We start from the raw sequence: 15,200 nt of genomic DNA, 5'->3' as shown, positions 1-15,200 counted from the left end.
CAAAGTACTTAAACTACATTATTAAAACTGTAGCGAACAATAAGTATATCCATCCAAATTACGAGTGAGCATTATCACACCCTTGAATCGCTGTATCCCACAATGCATTGTGCAAAGTGTACCATCGTGCACATTAGGGTGCAAAGCTTCAGCGAGAGGAAAGTGGGGTTTGATTTCTCTCATGGCAGACGGAGGAGAGGAGCGCGTCCAGCATTAACAGTTAATAATTGGTGTAATTTCAAATGAAAATCCAGAGGCTGTTTGAACAAAGAGTGCAGGATTAGTGATGGATAAATGTGGCTCAGTTGGTAGAGTCGCTCGTCTCTCAATCGGAAAGTCGGTGTGTTCGATCCCCAGCTCCTGCAACCACATGTCCGATGTGTCAGAAAGCACTATACACGCTCAAGTCCATTCACAAAGATGTCTTGTGTGTGTGCATCATCCTCGATCACACTCGTATGTGATGGTGAAACCAAAGCGGAGCCACACCTCGGCTCAAACCTCTCATAGCCTCCCAGTGAGAAGCTGCTAGCCTGCTAGTCTGTGACGCACAGGAAGCCAGTCTAGTCACAGACTGTAACCACAGAGAGAAATAAGGTGCAGTGTATTATTATAGGTTATTAGAGACTGAAGTGAAATGTTCAGGAAGTACCCTCAGAAAATCACCAAAACTCACTACTGGATTTATCTAATGACTCTTTTTTTTTCTTGTCTCATGTCAACGTCTCGGGGAAGGAAACCAGTTTTCTCCAGGCAAACCACACCAGAAGGACTGGGTTTATTTTTAGCCTGGGTCTGTCTGCTGAGACTCCATGCCCCCCCCCCCCCCTCCCCACTGTGCAGAGAGCATGATTTCACAGAGGAAATATTGACCATCTGGAAAATGTACAGAAACAGTTTGAAAGAAAAGGGCGAGGAAGTGTGACGGTTCCACTGCGCTGCTAATAGTCTGTCATTGTAGAGCGAGAGGCAACCACGAGGCTGTGTTTGTCTTTGCATGTGTGTGTGTGTGTGTGTGTGTGTGTGTGTGCACTGTGGTAGTGCATTTGTATATACAAAGTACACACATGAATGACATTTGTAGGTTTAATGGAAGTACTACAGCTGCTGCTCGTTGTTTTTTTGGAGCAGGATTTTGTCTCCTGCAGGTGTTGGAGAGTTGGGGGGAGTTGGGAAGTCAGATTGTTTCTCTCATGTCAGATGAGGTAATGAGAATCCAGTGCTTTTGTATTTTGGCCTTGTTGATTGAGCGTCACAAACAGCATTTGTGAATGTGATGATCGTTGAGCCAATTAGGAGCCTTATCTTCTCGGGGTCATATCTGAAATCAGACTTTTAACACTCAGACTTGATTTACATATCTTTGAGATTCAAAAGCTCCTGGACCTTCTGAGGAGAAAAGACGAACCTCCATAAGTCACCTCAGGGCGTTTTCATATTAGGCACGATTGTTTCGTACCGTACTCGATTACTCCCCCATTCCCCCTCCCCCCCTCCCCCCCACTGCTCTGCGTTCACATTAGTAACAGCATATGTACTGTACACAGTCTGATACAGCAGGTGGCAGTATGCACTATAGTTTATTTGAAAATCCGCCAAAAAGCAGAAAAAAGAAGATGCAACCATGGCAACCACTCACAGACTGCTACTGCGGATGTTTTTATTATTTCTTAGACGCCAACAACAACCCTCCTCCTACTTCCAAATCTACCGTGCAGCTCAGAGGATGAAACAGAAACACAAACTGTGAAACTGCTGCACAGATGCGACGATTTGACATGAGACTTTTAGAATTACGTCATAAAGCGGTCCACTTCCTGGTTTGAGCACGGTTGCGTTCACATCTCCTGCAGATCGTACTCGAGTAGACATGAATCTGGGCCCTGGTCCCTAATGTGAAAACACTATGAGAACAAGCCTCCCAATCAATCCAGAACTTTCCCTAATGTCACATTTTAAAATGTTCCTCTGCATCAAAGTAATCCAGACCAGTACGAGTGATAGTCGTCTGTGCTGATAAAGAAACATTCAAACTGAGCTCCATTAAAAGAGAACATAGCTCACTTTTGATACACATTACATGTCATTTGTGTTAGATGCTCCAGATATGATTATCTGCTAAATGTCTGAATTAAAAAGAGAATAAAAAAGGAGGGCGATAAGAAGTGATCAAAGTCACAGTTTGCTTATAAAAAATGTATGAAAACAGAATCTCTGTCCTGTCAAACAAAGTTATTTCTTTGTTTCTTAAAGTTTTCTTCTCCTTTCAAGCGTCGTCTGCCTCGCTTACAGAGAGCTTCCATGATGCCTTAAAGCAGCCTTTGATATTTGAGGAGTGGCTCTGCTGCTAAAAAACATTGTTCCTCTTGGCTTTTTGTCTAACTGCCCACGTCTGTGTTGGAAACCATCAGGAGTTTGAGTTTGAGCAGGAGAAGAAAAAATACTTATATATCAATCCTGCAAGGGTGAAATTCAATGTTGAACATGCTACATGCACAAACAGGATCCTGTGGACATGCACTGATGGAGAGACGTCAGAGCGAGCGCTCCTGAGCCTGTGGGTGTGGTAGAGGGCTGCCGGTTCAAGTCCCAGGTTTGCTTTGCTCAAGGACACCCTGGCAGACCAATTTCCAGATTTAGTCCACACACTGCAGGACTTGAACCTTCGGCCCTCTGGTTCCCAACCCAAGTCCCTTCAGACTGAGCTTCTTCACAGAGACAAACAGGTGGAGAGAAAAAGTGCTTTGATTGTCTGTAAAACAAAGAGGAGGCGGCGGAAACACGACGTCTGTGTGCCGTCTCACACCGTCACTGATACCGCTCGAGAATTGTCTAAGATGAACGAGTTACGGTTACTGAACTGTCCTGAAGCAATATCATGAGACGATTACAGAAGCATTAAGGTGATGCGTTGTCTTCTGTAAACTCAGTATTGATTACAGTGTAGTGGTGGTCTGTCAGCTGTGCTCTCATGGGATCGTAATAAAAGCCATAACACTGTGATGTCTGTACACAGCGCAATAAAGCCTGTTGATATCACTCTCGTCTAATGAACCAGCGATGCAGCTCTTTGTGCTTTACTGCCCATATTGTTTTGATTGCGAGTACAGTATGTTTTCCTGCTTTACAGCTGTCGTTATATTGCATCAGTCTCAGCTCCAATCTTTTTGCAAATCCCTTCTTTCCCCTTCACTTAACTCCTGCCCCCAAAATATATAAATATAGCTCTCTCGCTGCATTGCGCTCGTCTTATTTCTCTTATGTTATTCCTCTTGTATCCTCCTCTCAATAATCCTCCTCTAGCTCACTTCACCCTGATCTCCATCCTCTTATTTGACTTTTATTCCCCCTCCTCCTCCTTCTGCTCCATTCAGGGACACTGTGGAATCTGTCGTCCTACGAGCCCCTGAAGATGGTGATCATCAACCACGGCCTGCAGACCCTGACCAACGAGGTCATCATCCCACACTCGGGCTGGGAGTACGAGCCCAATGAGGACTCCAAGCCCCGCGACGCCGAGTGGACCACAGTCTTCAAGAACACCTCTGGATGCCTCAGGTACGACTGCAATGTTTTTATTTTACATTTTGGGGAAAAACTGAGGAATCAGAAAGAGATGAATGTGTTTTTATCCACGAGCCAAATGGCTTTCTACCTTCAAATTGTGGTACAAATAACTAAAAGTTGCACTGATATATAAGACACGGTCTGTTTTTGGGGGGCTCTCTAGTACTGTCTGTAACTGAGGAGTCTTTTCAATCAAAGTGCTCCACATGCTGTATTTACTGAACAGAAAAAAACACTGTTTTCTCAAAATGCATGATTACGATCTCATGGGGGAGAAAAGATGTTTCGCCGCCAACCAGTGGCGATTCTAGAGTCTGTTGGGGCCCCAGGCAAAAAATAATTGGGGCCCTTCAACCCACATTTATCACCATAATCTCTGTCATTGTCCCGACGCTTACTCCTCTTCCCCGTTTTCCTGTTTCATTTTTCCCTCCTGTAGACGGATAGTTCCTCTTCCATTGACAAATTCTGGTTTTCACAGCAAAAATGCACGCAACACTTTGCAAGGCAATTAAAGTGAACGCCTTTAAATGGGGCCCCCTTAGGGAGGTTTCCTACTATCATTGCAAAATTTGCGCATTTTGGGTAGCTGCTGTGGATTTGTGAGCCCTCAGGGGCCCCTTACTTGTCCGGGTCCCCAAGCAGTTGCCTGCCTTGCCCGTTGACAAGCAGTGCCTCTGCCGCCAACCTGATCTGCGTGCAGTTGGCGATGGTGGCGGCTGAGCTTCAGATAGATTATAGCGCCATAAAAATACCTCTCTGAGCATTTCATTCTGGTTTATAGGATATATAGGATATAGGACATTTATGTTTCTTTGTCATTCTCAAATGTAAACAGTAGGGAGTGCAAACGAGGACTCTAATTGAGGAAGATATTCCATAGTTTAAGAAATGGGCTAAATAATCATCAGCTGCAGTCCTGCACAAAAAATAAACCCGTATTATAAAACTCTTTAAACAGAGAATCCAGAACATATCCTCCATGTTGGATTTGTTGTTTTATTAGCAGACACAGCTGGCTCGCTTTGATTTAATGGATGAGGCCCAAAGACCTTTCAAGTTTGTTTTTTACTGAGACACCAGTTGTAGCTGGAGGCAGGTGTGACATTTACGAGACTACATGTTTGCGTTTGTTGACCCGGGGTCGGATTCAAGTTCTTTTGTTTCCAAGAGGATTTATGATGAGTTGTTCCTCCCGTCCTGACCCGGGCCTTTCTGTATGTGAAGTGTGTTCCATGTCTGCTGGAGGATTATTGGATGACGCAGAGTGAACATAAAGTTATGAAAGGCATTCCCCAAACGTCTCCCCTCTCTTCTGACTACATCCAGAAATGTTGAAAAGGAAGAAACAAAGATGTCTGCCTGCTTCTTTCTGAGGATGCGGTTTGTAAATGTTTTTCTGTCGGCCTCTTGTCAGTCTTTTAACGGCTGAGTAGTTTTTCTGTCGACCTCTTGTCAGTCTTTTAACGGCTGAGTAACTTTGTGTTGACTCCACCGCGAGGCCAATGAGTAGCATTAGCTGCAAACTAAACACATTAGAATTAAATAATCACACAAATGAAGTTAGTCTCCAGCTTGTTAAGGCAGAGAGAAGCTGAATGAAGCCCACAGTGCAAATCTTTACCTCATGACTACAAGTCACTATGTGTGTTGGTGTTCGCACTACATGTCATTGGTAAGAAAAACAACATGTACACATATTTTAAAAAACATATTTTAATAATCACAGACTGGAAATTTTGGTTTTTACACTCTGTTATTGAGAGACATGTTGCTCACACTCATAGAACTGAATTACACACACGCATTAGTGCAGAGATGTCAGAGAGAGGGGGCTGCTACAAAGGGGGTCAGACAGAGCTGGGGGTTCAGTGCATTGCTCAAGGGCACCCTGCATTACTCAGGAAGTGACCTCTTCAGCAACCAGACCAACGTCCATACTTTGGTCCACTCTGGGACTTGAACCAACGACCATCCGGCTCCATCAATCAATCAGTCATTATTTGTATAGCACTGATTCATAACAAGTGTTATCTGGAGACACTTACACGACACGAAAGAACATCTGGGATAATATGCAGGAAAGATTTCTCCCTGGCGTTCCTGTTGTCCACACTTCCTTGTCGCTGAGGTGGAGGTCGGAGCAGGCCGTGCATGAATGAGGACGGCGGTGGTTGTGGTGACGACACAGTCTGATGGTGATGGCTGGACCTCATGGACTTCTGGTGGTAGTAGTGCGAGATCACCTTGCTGAAGGTTGGGGGAGCTCCGTCTACTGGAGAGCCTGGCTTCTGCTGCCTTGACAAGACCTCCTGGGCTTCTACATAGCAGCAGCCGTCACCACCAACAATCCAGAAGAGCCTACAACACATGAGAGCTCTGTTACTATGTGGTTATATTAAGATCTACAGATAGCGACATATCTCCAAACCCACACACTTAAAAATGCTGGGTTATTATCATAACCCAAATGCTGGGTTAGTGCTGCTGGATTATAGGTTGGATTGATTTGACCCAACATTGGGTTGGAGATGCAAGCCAAAAATCGAGTCTCTTCATTCTATGGCAACACAACTCAATCCCTCCCCTTCAAAAAATAGTTCTACCTATTTGGCTATTCTAAAAGAACATCTTTCAATCATAGTGATTAAAGCATTTACATCAAAAATGTTAACACGTGTATGATTACTGTCAGGTACACCTATAGTCATACAGACTGAGATACTGTCGCCCACATTAGCACTGTTTGGGAAGAAACCTCATGAACCTCTGAATAAGTCAGCCTCATATAAAAAGTTTAAATCCCCTCACTGGACCGGTCACACTGCCCTGCTGCGATTATTTTCAGTGACTGCAACTGAAACCTTGAGTTGTCCTCAGGTCAGTCATCCAAAGTGGTGTTAACTTCTCCATTTCCACATCGACGTACCTCGCTGCTTAAGATGTGTGACTCACACGGCCGTTCTGCTGACCCCCCCTCTCTGGTTCAGTTGTTCAGAGAACTGAAGGTCTGCTTCAGTCTTTAGGGGGAGTTCTTTGTGCCCGTATTAAACCCTGCACACATACACTAAGAGCTCTGACATGATGTGTTAGTCACTTTGCAAAGACCTTGTTTTTACAGATATTAATTCCCTTATTGTATGACTTCACTGAGCATGCTCGAGGTCCTGCATTCAGAGAATGGGCGACGACGTTAACAAGAACCAGTCACACTTTCTGTGATCTCGTTTTTTGATTTAAAACAATAAAACCTTTGTGTTCTCATTGAATATCTTTCTGTCAAAACAAATAGTCATGCTCACTTATAATTAATTGTCAGTGCTATTAGAAGTCAGTCTAAATGAGAGTGTTTATATGGACCTGAGTATCCCGGTTATGAGCCTTATCCTGGTCCTGATCATATTCAGGATCTGGTGTGTACATGCACACAGAGAAACCTGGTGATTCATATCCCTGTCAACATCATAAATACTAGAATCCTGCTTTCTGATCACTGCTTTTTATTTGTGCAGGCGCCTTTTGTGTTGATATTTACCAACATAAACCGCTGCAAATTTAATATCTGGGAAAAATGAGACCACTGTGGATTATTGCAGGCACAGCAGTATTAAATGCTAACATGTTGCAGATATTTCCTTATTTCCAGCAACAGGAGAAGAGAGCATCAGCATATATATATATATATATATATATATATATATATATATATATATATATATATATATATATTTTAGATTTTTTTCTTTTTAGCTTTTTATGCCTTTATTGGAGAGACAGGACAGAGTCGAACATTGGAGAGAGATTGGGGAAGGACATGTGGGGAAGGAGCTACAGGCCGGATTCAACCCGGGCTGCCCGCTTGGAAGACTACAGCCTCCATTCAATGGGCAAGCGGACTAACCACTAAGTCTCCAGTGCCCCAGAGGGATAGCAAATATAAAACATGTCCTCACCTCTGACTGGTGTCATCCTGTCACTGTCGTTACAGAAATAAGACGCTCTTGTTTTTTTGCTGCTTTGTCACTTGCCTGAGGCCACGCCTGCACAGGTAGTCAGCAGTTGTTAGTAAGCAGGGTAAGGCATATACATGCCACACTATCCTGGTTTCTTAGGAAGTTCACAAGGTAGCAAAATCTGGTTTCTCAAAATCGGGATAAGGGCTTATCACGGTTTCTGATCAGGTTGGTATGTTTTGATCCACAAACACAAAAACATGATACTAAAAATATCCCGATCAAATCCGAGCAGCTCAAGTCCAGGTAAACACACCCAATGTTGATAACTCAAAATGTCATGTTTATGTCACCTCAAAGATGTGAAGTGTGACAACTTAGAGAAATTATAAATCTGAAACTGAGAATAAGAGTCAAGAAGATAACTTATAATAAATAAGGAAACAGGATGTGGGGGAGCCTTTAAACCGCCTACTAGCTTTACAACACAGTCAACTACAAAGTCCCCTTTGTGCAGCTTTTTCTGCTCAAACTGAATGCACTTTAAGTGTCAGGAGAAAATCAAGCACGCCTCAAAACTGCAGATCCATCCTTTCCACATATATCCTCTCTGCTTAAACACTGTGGTCAGTTTGAGGACGACTACCTGAGAGCAACCATCTTGAATACCTGTTATTTTTTTTTATTTTATTTTTTTTATTAGGTGCAATAAAGTGACAAACTGGTGATATACAAATGAGGCACAAAAAAAACAAACAGACAAGGTCAGGACAACGACTCCAAAATACAGTAAAAAAAATAAATAAATAAGACAAATAAAGACAGCAAAATAAGACATCAATAGACACACATCATACTACGAACAGAAAAACTACACAATTATATGAAATACCTAAGAAAAGATACAAAAAGTGAAAGAAGCGATAGAGAGAGAGAGAGAGAGAAGGGGAGGGAGAGAAAGTGCTTAGTAAGGGGGACTTGAGAGGTAGAAGAGAGTTGAAGAGTTGAGCAGTGGTATCTGTTGAATATGTTAATGTTGAACAATGTTGTGGTGTGAGAGGTGAGAGTTTGTGTAATGATTATGTTTTGGGGTTGGTTTGAGCGTTATTTGATTGGAGGGGAGGATGGAGGGAGAGGCAAAGCTATTATTTTTCGTTTCTTTTCTTTTCTTTCTTGAATACCTGTTATTAACTTTCAAGTAGTTTCCCCCTCTCCATGCATCTACTCGTTACTTCCTCATAAACTCAATCTGTCATGTTGGCTTCCTCTCAGGATGACAGACTGTGGTGAAAAAGTGAAAGACAGTGTGTGTGTATGTGTGAGTGTGTGTGTTATCATGCCTCACGTCTCCAAGCCCGTCTAGACTGTAATCCCGATGCTGCTCGTCTCCTCGGGTAGACACCGAGACGAGGAGCGCTGGTTGAAATCCAGAACATTATACCATCCAAATCCAGCTCTCACACATTATTGCTTTAGATGGTTTCTCGCTCGTTTTCCCAGGGATGAAGAAAGTGTGGAAACTTTGCTTGTGATTTGAGAACATTTCAGCTGAGTTGAAGAGCTGCATTAATGAACCAGGAGGGAATAAATTAAAGCACTGGGATACAGCGGAGAGAAGTCGTGGAGAAGTCATGGATTCACTGTCTCTTTTGTGATGCCGTTCAATCACCTGTCACGCTCTCTTTTCTTTTTGTGTGTTTCCATGTTTTTCACCCTCTTCCCAAACTCTCTATTGCCTCTAACGCCACCCAGCTCATTGCTGTCACATTATCACAACGTCTCCACATCTCACTCCACTCTTCCATGCATTCGCTGCTGACGAGAACAGGTCTCCATGGTAACTGTGCACACAGTTGCCAGACGCAGGGGGGGTTTTGTGCGCCGGGGAGAAGTGCTGATGCCAGGAAGAATCTGTTTACTCACGCCAACAGAGACGCAGCGTACACCTCAATAAATCGGCGGATAGTTTTTATTATAATGGCCTCCTCTGTCGATAGAGGCCAGCTTATTTACAGTGTTTACTCTGTGGGCTCAGTGGAGGGGAAACAATGTGTGTGTGTGTGTGTGTGTGAATGTGTGTGTGTTTGTTGTCTATTGGGTTAAATAGCAGGGTTGGGTATCAAATGCTATTTCTAAATTATAACTGGAACGAGAAAGGAAATGAAAATGCTTATATATTACAAAAGGCACCAACAGTCAGGGTCAATCAGAAAACACTACTCTTGTGTTTGGCTCTGAGAGATAAAGTTCTACATGAACAGTCGAGGTTCAATCCCACCTTTTACTTCACGGAGTGGTAAATTGACAAATCTGTCAACAGACATTTACGGATCCTAAATGAACTGTCTTAATGATTTTATTGTGATCACCTGATTGTCAACGAGATCCATCATGGGGTGATCATCTTTAGGATGAAATGCCTTAAAGTTTTCAGCCTAATGGTGCACTGTGACCAGGAAGTAAACAACAGGACAGTGGTAGCATGGCAGCCCGTAGCGCGGCAACTTTGGCAGAAGTTGGATCTCTGAAATGAAGTCGGCGGTGTCAGGTTAAACTGGTATATGAAGCAGAGCGATGTGTAACCACAGCAATGCTAACGTTAGCCATGCTTGCCAAACCTTTTTGTCATTGTTTACAGACGTTCAAATTCAACCCACAATGCACTGCAATCTGTTTCACTTCCCCTGTTTGGTCGGGATCGCGTTCTCACCTCCCATAACTGAACTGTTGGTCCACACCAGAGTTCCTTTGAGCATTTCTCTTCCCCAAACCAAATGAACTGTCTGATAAAGCGCACCAGAGTTCATTTCAAACCACACTGCTTTGATGTGAATGCACCAGAAGTGTTTGTAGGGTTTCCCCTCACCGTTCATCCTTTACTCCGCTAATCTGCTGCACATGGAGCTGCAGGAGCCGCTGAGCTGTCAATCATATCATCATATCAAATTAAAACTAAACTTCACTAAACTTTGGCATACATCAACATGACTAACTTAAATTACAGAAACCATGTTTACAAAAATGTTTTTTGATTTGTATTGTGATTTTTAGATGTTACCATGAAAGGGCGGGCTTTATGACCTGCAGTCAGTCAGTAGGTGGAGATACAAAGTCTTAGCTTCACTTTTGGGTAAAGCCATCCGTCTGTGGATAGTCTTTGGTTTTTAGCAGCACAGTTCTTCATTTAGCATGTTTGAGTGGGTTTCTTCCTCTGATAATACAAGCTTCTTTTGAACAGGGATTAACGGAGAGGCAACAATCCAGAAGGTGAATAACAAATGAAATCTAGATCGATAAAATCTAAAGGATCGTCAGCCCCAGGGTACACATATGGCCCTGCATTCTTGTCATTGACCTTGCACGGCGATTGCACAGGTCAGCCACGTCTCCATCCATCTCCATCAGTCTCCATCAGTCCGGCTCCGGTCTATTTGTCCCAGCTGCTCTATTGTCCTCTGATGGCCACATGACTCTGACTGACCTTCACACCCACTCTCCATCTGATAAAGCGGACGCACTAAAGACACATCCAGAACACAATGACAGGCTGTCAGTCTCCGACCAGACTCAGACGCCGAGTTCTTCTTTTTGAGTGTCTGATCGTAAAATAGTCCTCACAAGCGTCTCTGCTTCAGACATAATGAGACCACAACAAGGACAAAGTGTCCTGCTTTGAGAAATGCAACCAAAAAAAGGTGCACATGTTTTAAAATGTCTCAACATCTCTTTTTCAGTAGAAAGAATAACAAAAGCAGATCACAGAAACCAGAACTATCTGTTCCTGATTAATAATAAATGTCCTTGTGCACTCGAGGAGAGATATATCTCTGCACCTTGTTGTCACAGAACAAAGTCCTGTCATTCTTAGTCCTGCAGCAGCATTGTCTCTGTATTATTTTGTGATTCTTTTCTTTAAAGGAGCAGTATGTACATCTGACACCGAGTGTTCAAAAATGGTATTGCAGTCCAAATTCAAAACATAGACCGCCCCCTCCTCTCAAGAGTTGATGCTCACACAGGTTGCCATGTCTCGGACACTCACCCCCAATTACCACAGACTCCATGCATGCCGTGTTCTGTCAGCGCCGCGCACTATGCCGTCGTTCGCTGCCACATTAGTCAATGATTGTGTTTCCACAGCGGGCGCCGCGGTCTGTCTCCACAGCGCCACTACGCTCTTCTCTGTTTCAAATACGCTGTGAGATCTATTTTCAACGGAGTACGCTGCAGGCATGTGTTTAGCTGGACAGAAAATAACAACCCGGGCAGGAAGTCAGACAAGGAAACGCACAGAGCGTCTGGTTAATTTAAAAATAAAACACAATTTATAGACTCAGGTTTGTATTTTTCATCACTTTATCAACATTTCATCAAAATAGGAACTGAATGAAGAACAAATCATCCTCAGGAAGACAAAGCAACATGTTGTTAGCACGTTCTTCTCTTTATTCCTGCTTGATCATTTAGTTCTCCTGTGATGATGGACCACGGTGCGCTATGTGGAAATTGGGGTTGAAGCTTCAGTGTTTAGCCAGCTCTGCACTGGTCTTGATCAAATACAATGAGGGTCGTCTTATATTTGAACCAATATGGTACGTTGTTGTTGTTTCTGCTTTATAGCAGTTTCAACTAGACAATGTCAGAGTAAGGCATGGAAGGTTTCCACTGAAAAAAAACTAATAACAAGTTAATATTAGCCCTTAAAAACAGACTATCACAAGTGAAAACAACAGAATAACTTAAAAGAAACATAGTTATGATTAAAAATGGCTGCTATGCTAATTAACTGAAATGGAGATGGGGGTTGGATTAGATAAATTACCATTTCTTCCAACTCCTTTTTTTAACATGTTTAAAGTGTCTGTTGTTACGCACCATTATTTTTGTTGGCTTGGTTTTTGTCATGGGGAATAAATAGTACATTTTCTAAAGAAATACTTAAATTAATCAAAAACCACTGGAAGGTTCTTTCTCAAAGGCTTTTTGTGTTTAGAGAAAGCTGGCACTTCCACAACAGAATTCCTGATTTCAAAGGGGAAAGCTATTTGAGAAGAACAGTATCAATGCATGATGTCATGTAGTTTTTTATGAATGAGATATAAATATAAATAGATCATTTGAAGCTCATGGAAATATAGATTTAATTCATTTAAACAACATATTTATTGAAATCTGCTGATAGACATATCCTTAAACTACATGCTCACTTATTAAGTTACTGAGACTAGAACACTTAGTGGATCAGAATCCTTTGAAATAAAACGGCTGCAATTGAACGCTTGTGATGCAGACCGACATGAGGAGAGAAAGTTTTTACAAATCCATAGTGTATCGCTCCTTCTTAAAGGCCTGTGGATGTCACTCCTTAGCATTAATTAGCTGTGATTTTTGATCGCACGTGGAAAGAAAGCGCAGCAACACAGCAGCAGATGGTTATCCTCCAGATGAGTCAGTAACCATCAGTGCAAACAGACCTTCACAACCACTTAAGACTAAATGCTCTAAACACTGCACGCCACCTTAAAAAACCTGTGCAGCCATCGCAGTCTCCTCTGACAGACGCAGCATCCATAAACCTTCCACCAAGACAACTGCTCCCTGAAAGACTCCTGGAAGTGAAACAGCTGACAATAAAACTCTTCTGTCTGTCTGCCCTCAAACACACTCCTGTCAAATAAATCCAGGACGGCCAGCTCCTCTGGATCCTTTAACAGGAGAGGTGGTGACCGTTCTCTGACAGCTGCAGACGGACGGGTTTGGTTTATGAGCAGGTCCAGATGGTCGGTGCTGTCTCGACTCGTCTCTACTAAAGACGAGATTTAAGTAGCACAAAGTGTCGCACAGTTCTTAAGGGGTCTTTATCTCCTATGACAAATGGCAGAGACACTCATACACTGGCCAAGAACATGACGAGGTGTGAGGCAGGTGATGAGGTCGTGTGTGTGAGGTGAGAGGGTCGAGACGACTTCTTTGACTTCACACTGCATCGCGACGCACAACACCACACCAACTGCAATTGGACCGTACCATATTGCACTGCCTTCACTGGACCGGACCACACTATAACGTATTGTATCGTATCGCATCAATCTGTACCGTATCGTATGGTATCGCATCGTATCAGACTAGGGCCGCACGATATTGGTAAAAACTGACATTGCAATATATTTATTTTTCCTGCGATATACAGTATATTGCGATATGATTTTTTAAAAGTTTACTGCTTCACTCTGTTCAGCTGAATTCTCCCTGACTCCTGCAGAAATGATCACTAACAGACTCTCACCTGTCTGCCTCTGTCTCTCACTGCCTCCCTATTTGCGCTTGCAAGGAGTCTTAATCATGTTGATGTCCGTGTTAATTATCGATATTGCTGTATAATATTTCCTGCAAAGTGATACTTCTCACATCAGGTCAGACTTTTTAATAATAACATGCTCATACACTGAGGTTCCAAAGTAATGTTTCGAGACATTTTCTAGAACAAGCACGATGCGGTTTGTGAAGGAAAGAGAAAAATTTCTGCAGGAGGCGAACCAAACTTTTAAGTTTTTATAGCAGCTCATGAAATCGTAAGGCGTGGGAAGGAGGACGTGAAATAAACAATAAAATGAGCTATCAGTAGATTGAAACTTAGACCTCAAAAACAAAACCGTGGGGCGCTGGTGGCGCAGTGGTTAGTGCGTGCACCCCATGTATGGAGGCTGTCGTCTCAAGCGGGCGGCCCAGGTTCACATCCCACCTGTGGCTTCCTTCCCTCATGTCATGCCCCTCTCTCTCTCCCTGATTTCCAACTCTATCCACTGTACTATCGCTACATTAAAGGCATAAAAAGCCAAAAAATAAATCTTTAAAAAAAAAAACGAGAGCCCGTTCTGACTGAAGACAAAGTTGAACGCACAGATCTGGAAGCCGCTGCCTTTAACCCCAGTAGTGTTAAGTATATGTGATGTTAACTATAAGCAAACTGTCAGATCGTTCAAAATAATCAAATACCGTATCCTACCGTATCGTGTTATATTGTATCGTATCTTATTGTATCGTACCGTCTCATATTGTATCGTGATTATTTAAATAGATCAAAATACAGCTTGTTGAACGTAAACATCCACATGTTGTATCATCGTAGGCTGTGATATCAGCGCTGCGCCCCCTCTGCTCGGTTGCCGCTCATCCACAGGACTAACTGGGGGTCGGCTAATGGGATTATGTGGCTTGGAAGCCTTCATAAATGAAGTCCCCGGTGAGGAGCGAGGAGCCCCAGCTATCCCTTAACCCTCTTTAAAGCCTCTCCCTTTCACAGCCAGTCACACTGCGGCGCTAAGCCTGCACCGGCTCTGCTCCTCTGCTTACATGAGCCGTGCTCGGGCCGCTAGATGACATAACCTGGATGGCATTTCCCCTTTATTGCAGACATGAATTTCTATTCATCATTTTTCCTAAGATTTCATCTGCAGCATATTAGTCTGTTGATTTGAGGCAGACAGGGTGCATAAAGGTTACGGGTCACATTCGGACAAAATAAAACCACATGGCTGAGTTAGAATGGTCGTGGCTCACTGATATTAATGATTTTAAAACGGCCGGTTATTGTCATGGAGGCTGTTTGCTTCTGCCCGCATGAAGCAATAAACATTGAATGATAGTTGTGCTTCCTACAGGACATGTCTTATTGCGTTT

The 15,200-nt window shown here is 43.0% G+C and overlaps 1 protein-coding gene across 12 annotated transcripts in view; it reads left to right on the top strand.

The window, feature by feature from the left end:
* The window catches only part of arvcfb (ARVCF delta catenin family member b), a 263,985-nt gene that overhangs the window by 197,857 nt on the left and 50,928 nt on the right, over window positions 1-15,200 (top strand). For all 12 annotated transcript variants that reach the window (XM_061037314.1, XM_061037313.1, XM_061037311.1 and 9 more), the window contains one exon: window positions 3,375-3,558. In XM_061037314.1, the coding sequence (XP_060893297.1) occupies window positions 3,375-3,558 (184 nt within the window). The remainder of the gene's footprint in view (window positions 1-3,374; window positions 3,559-15,200) is intronic.

The sequence above is a fragment of the Labrus mixtus genome, chromosome 5 (assembly GCF_963584025.1).
Source record: "Labrus mixtus chromosome 5, fLabMix1.1, whole genome shotgun sequence".
In the NCBI taxonomy this organism is placed as follows: domain Eukaryota; kingdom Metazoa; phylum Chordata; class Actinopteri; order Labriformes; family Labridae; genus Labrus; species Labrus mixtus.
The sequence above is the reverse complement of the archived record's forward strand: the minus strand, read 5'-3'. Positions and strand labels throughout refer to the sequence as shown.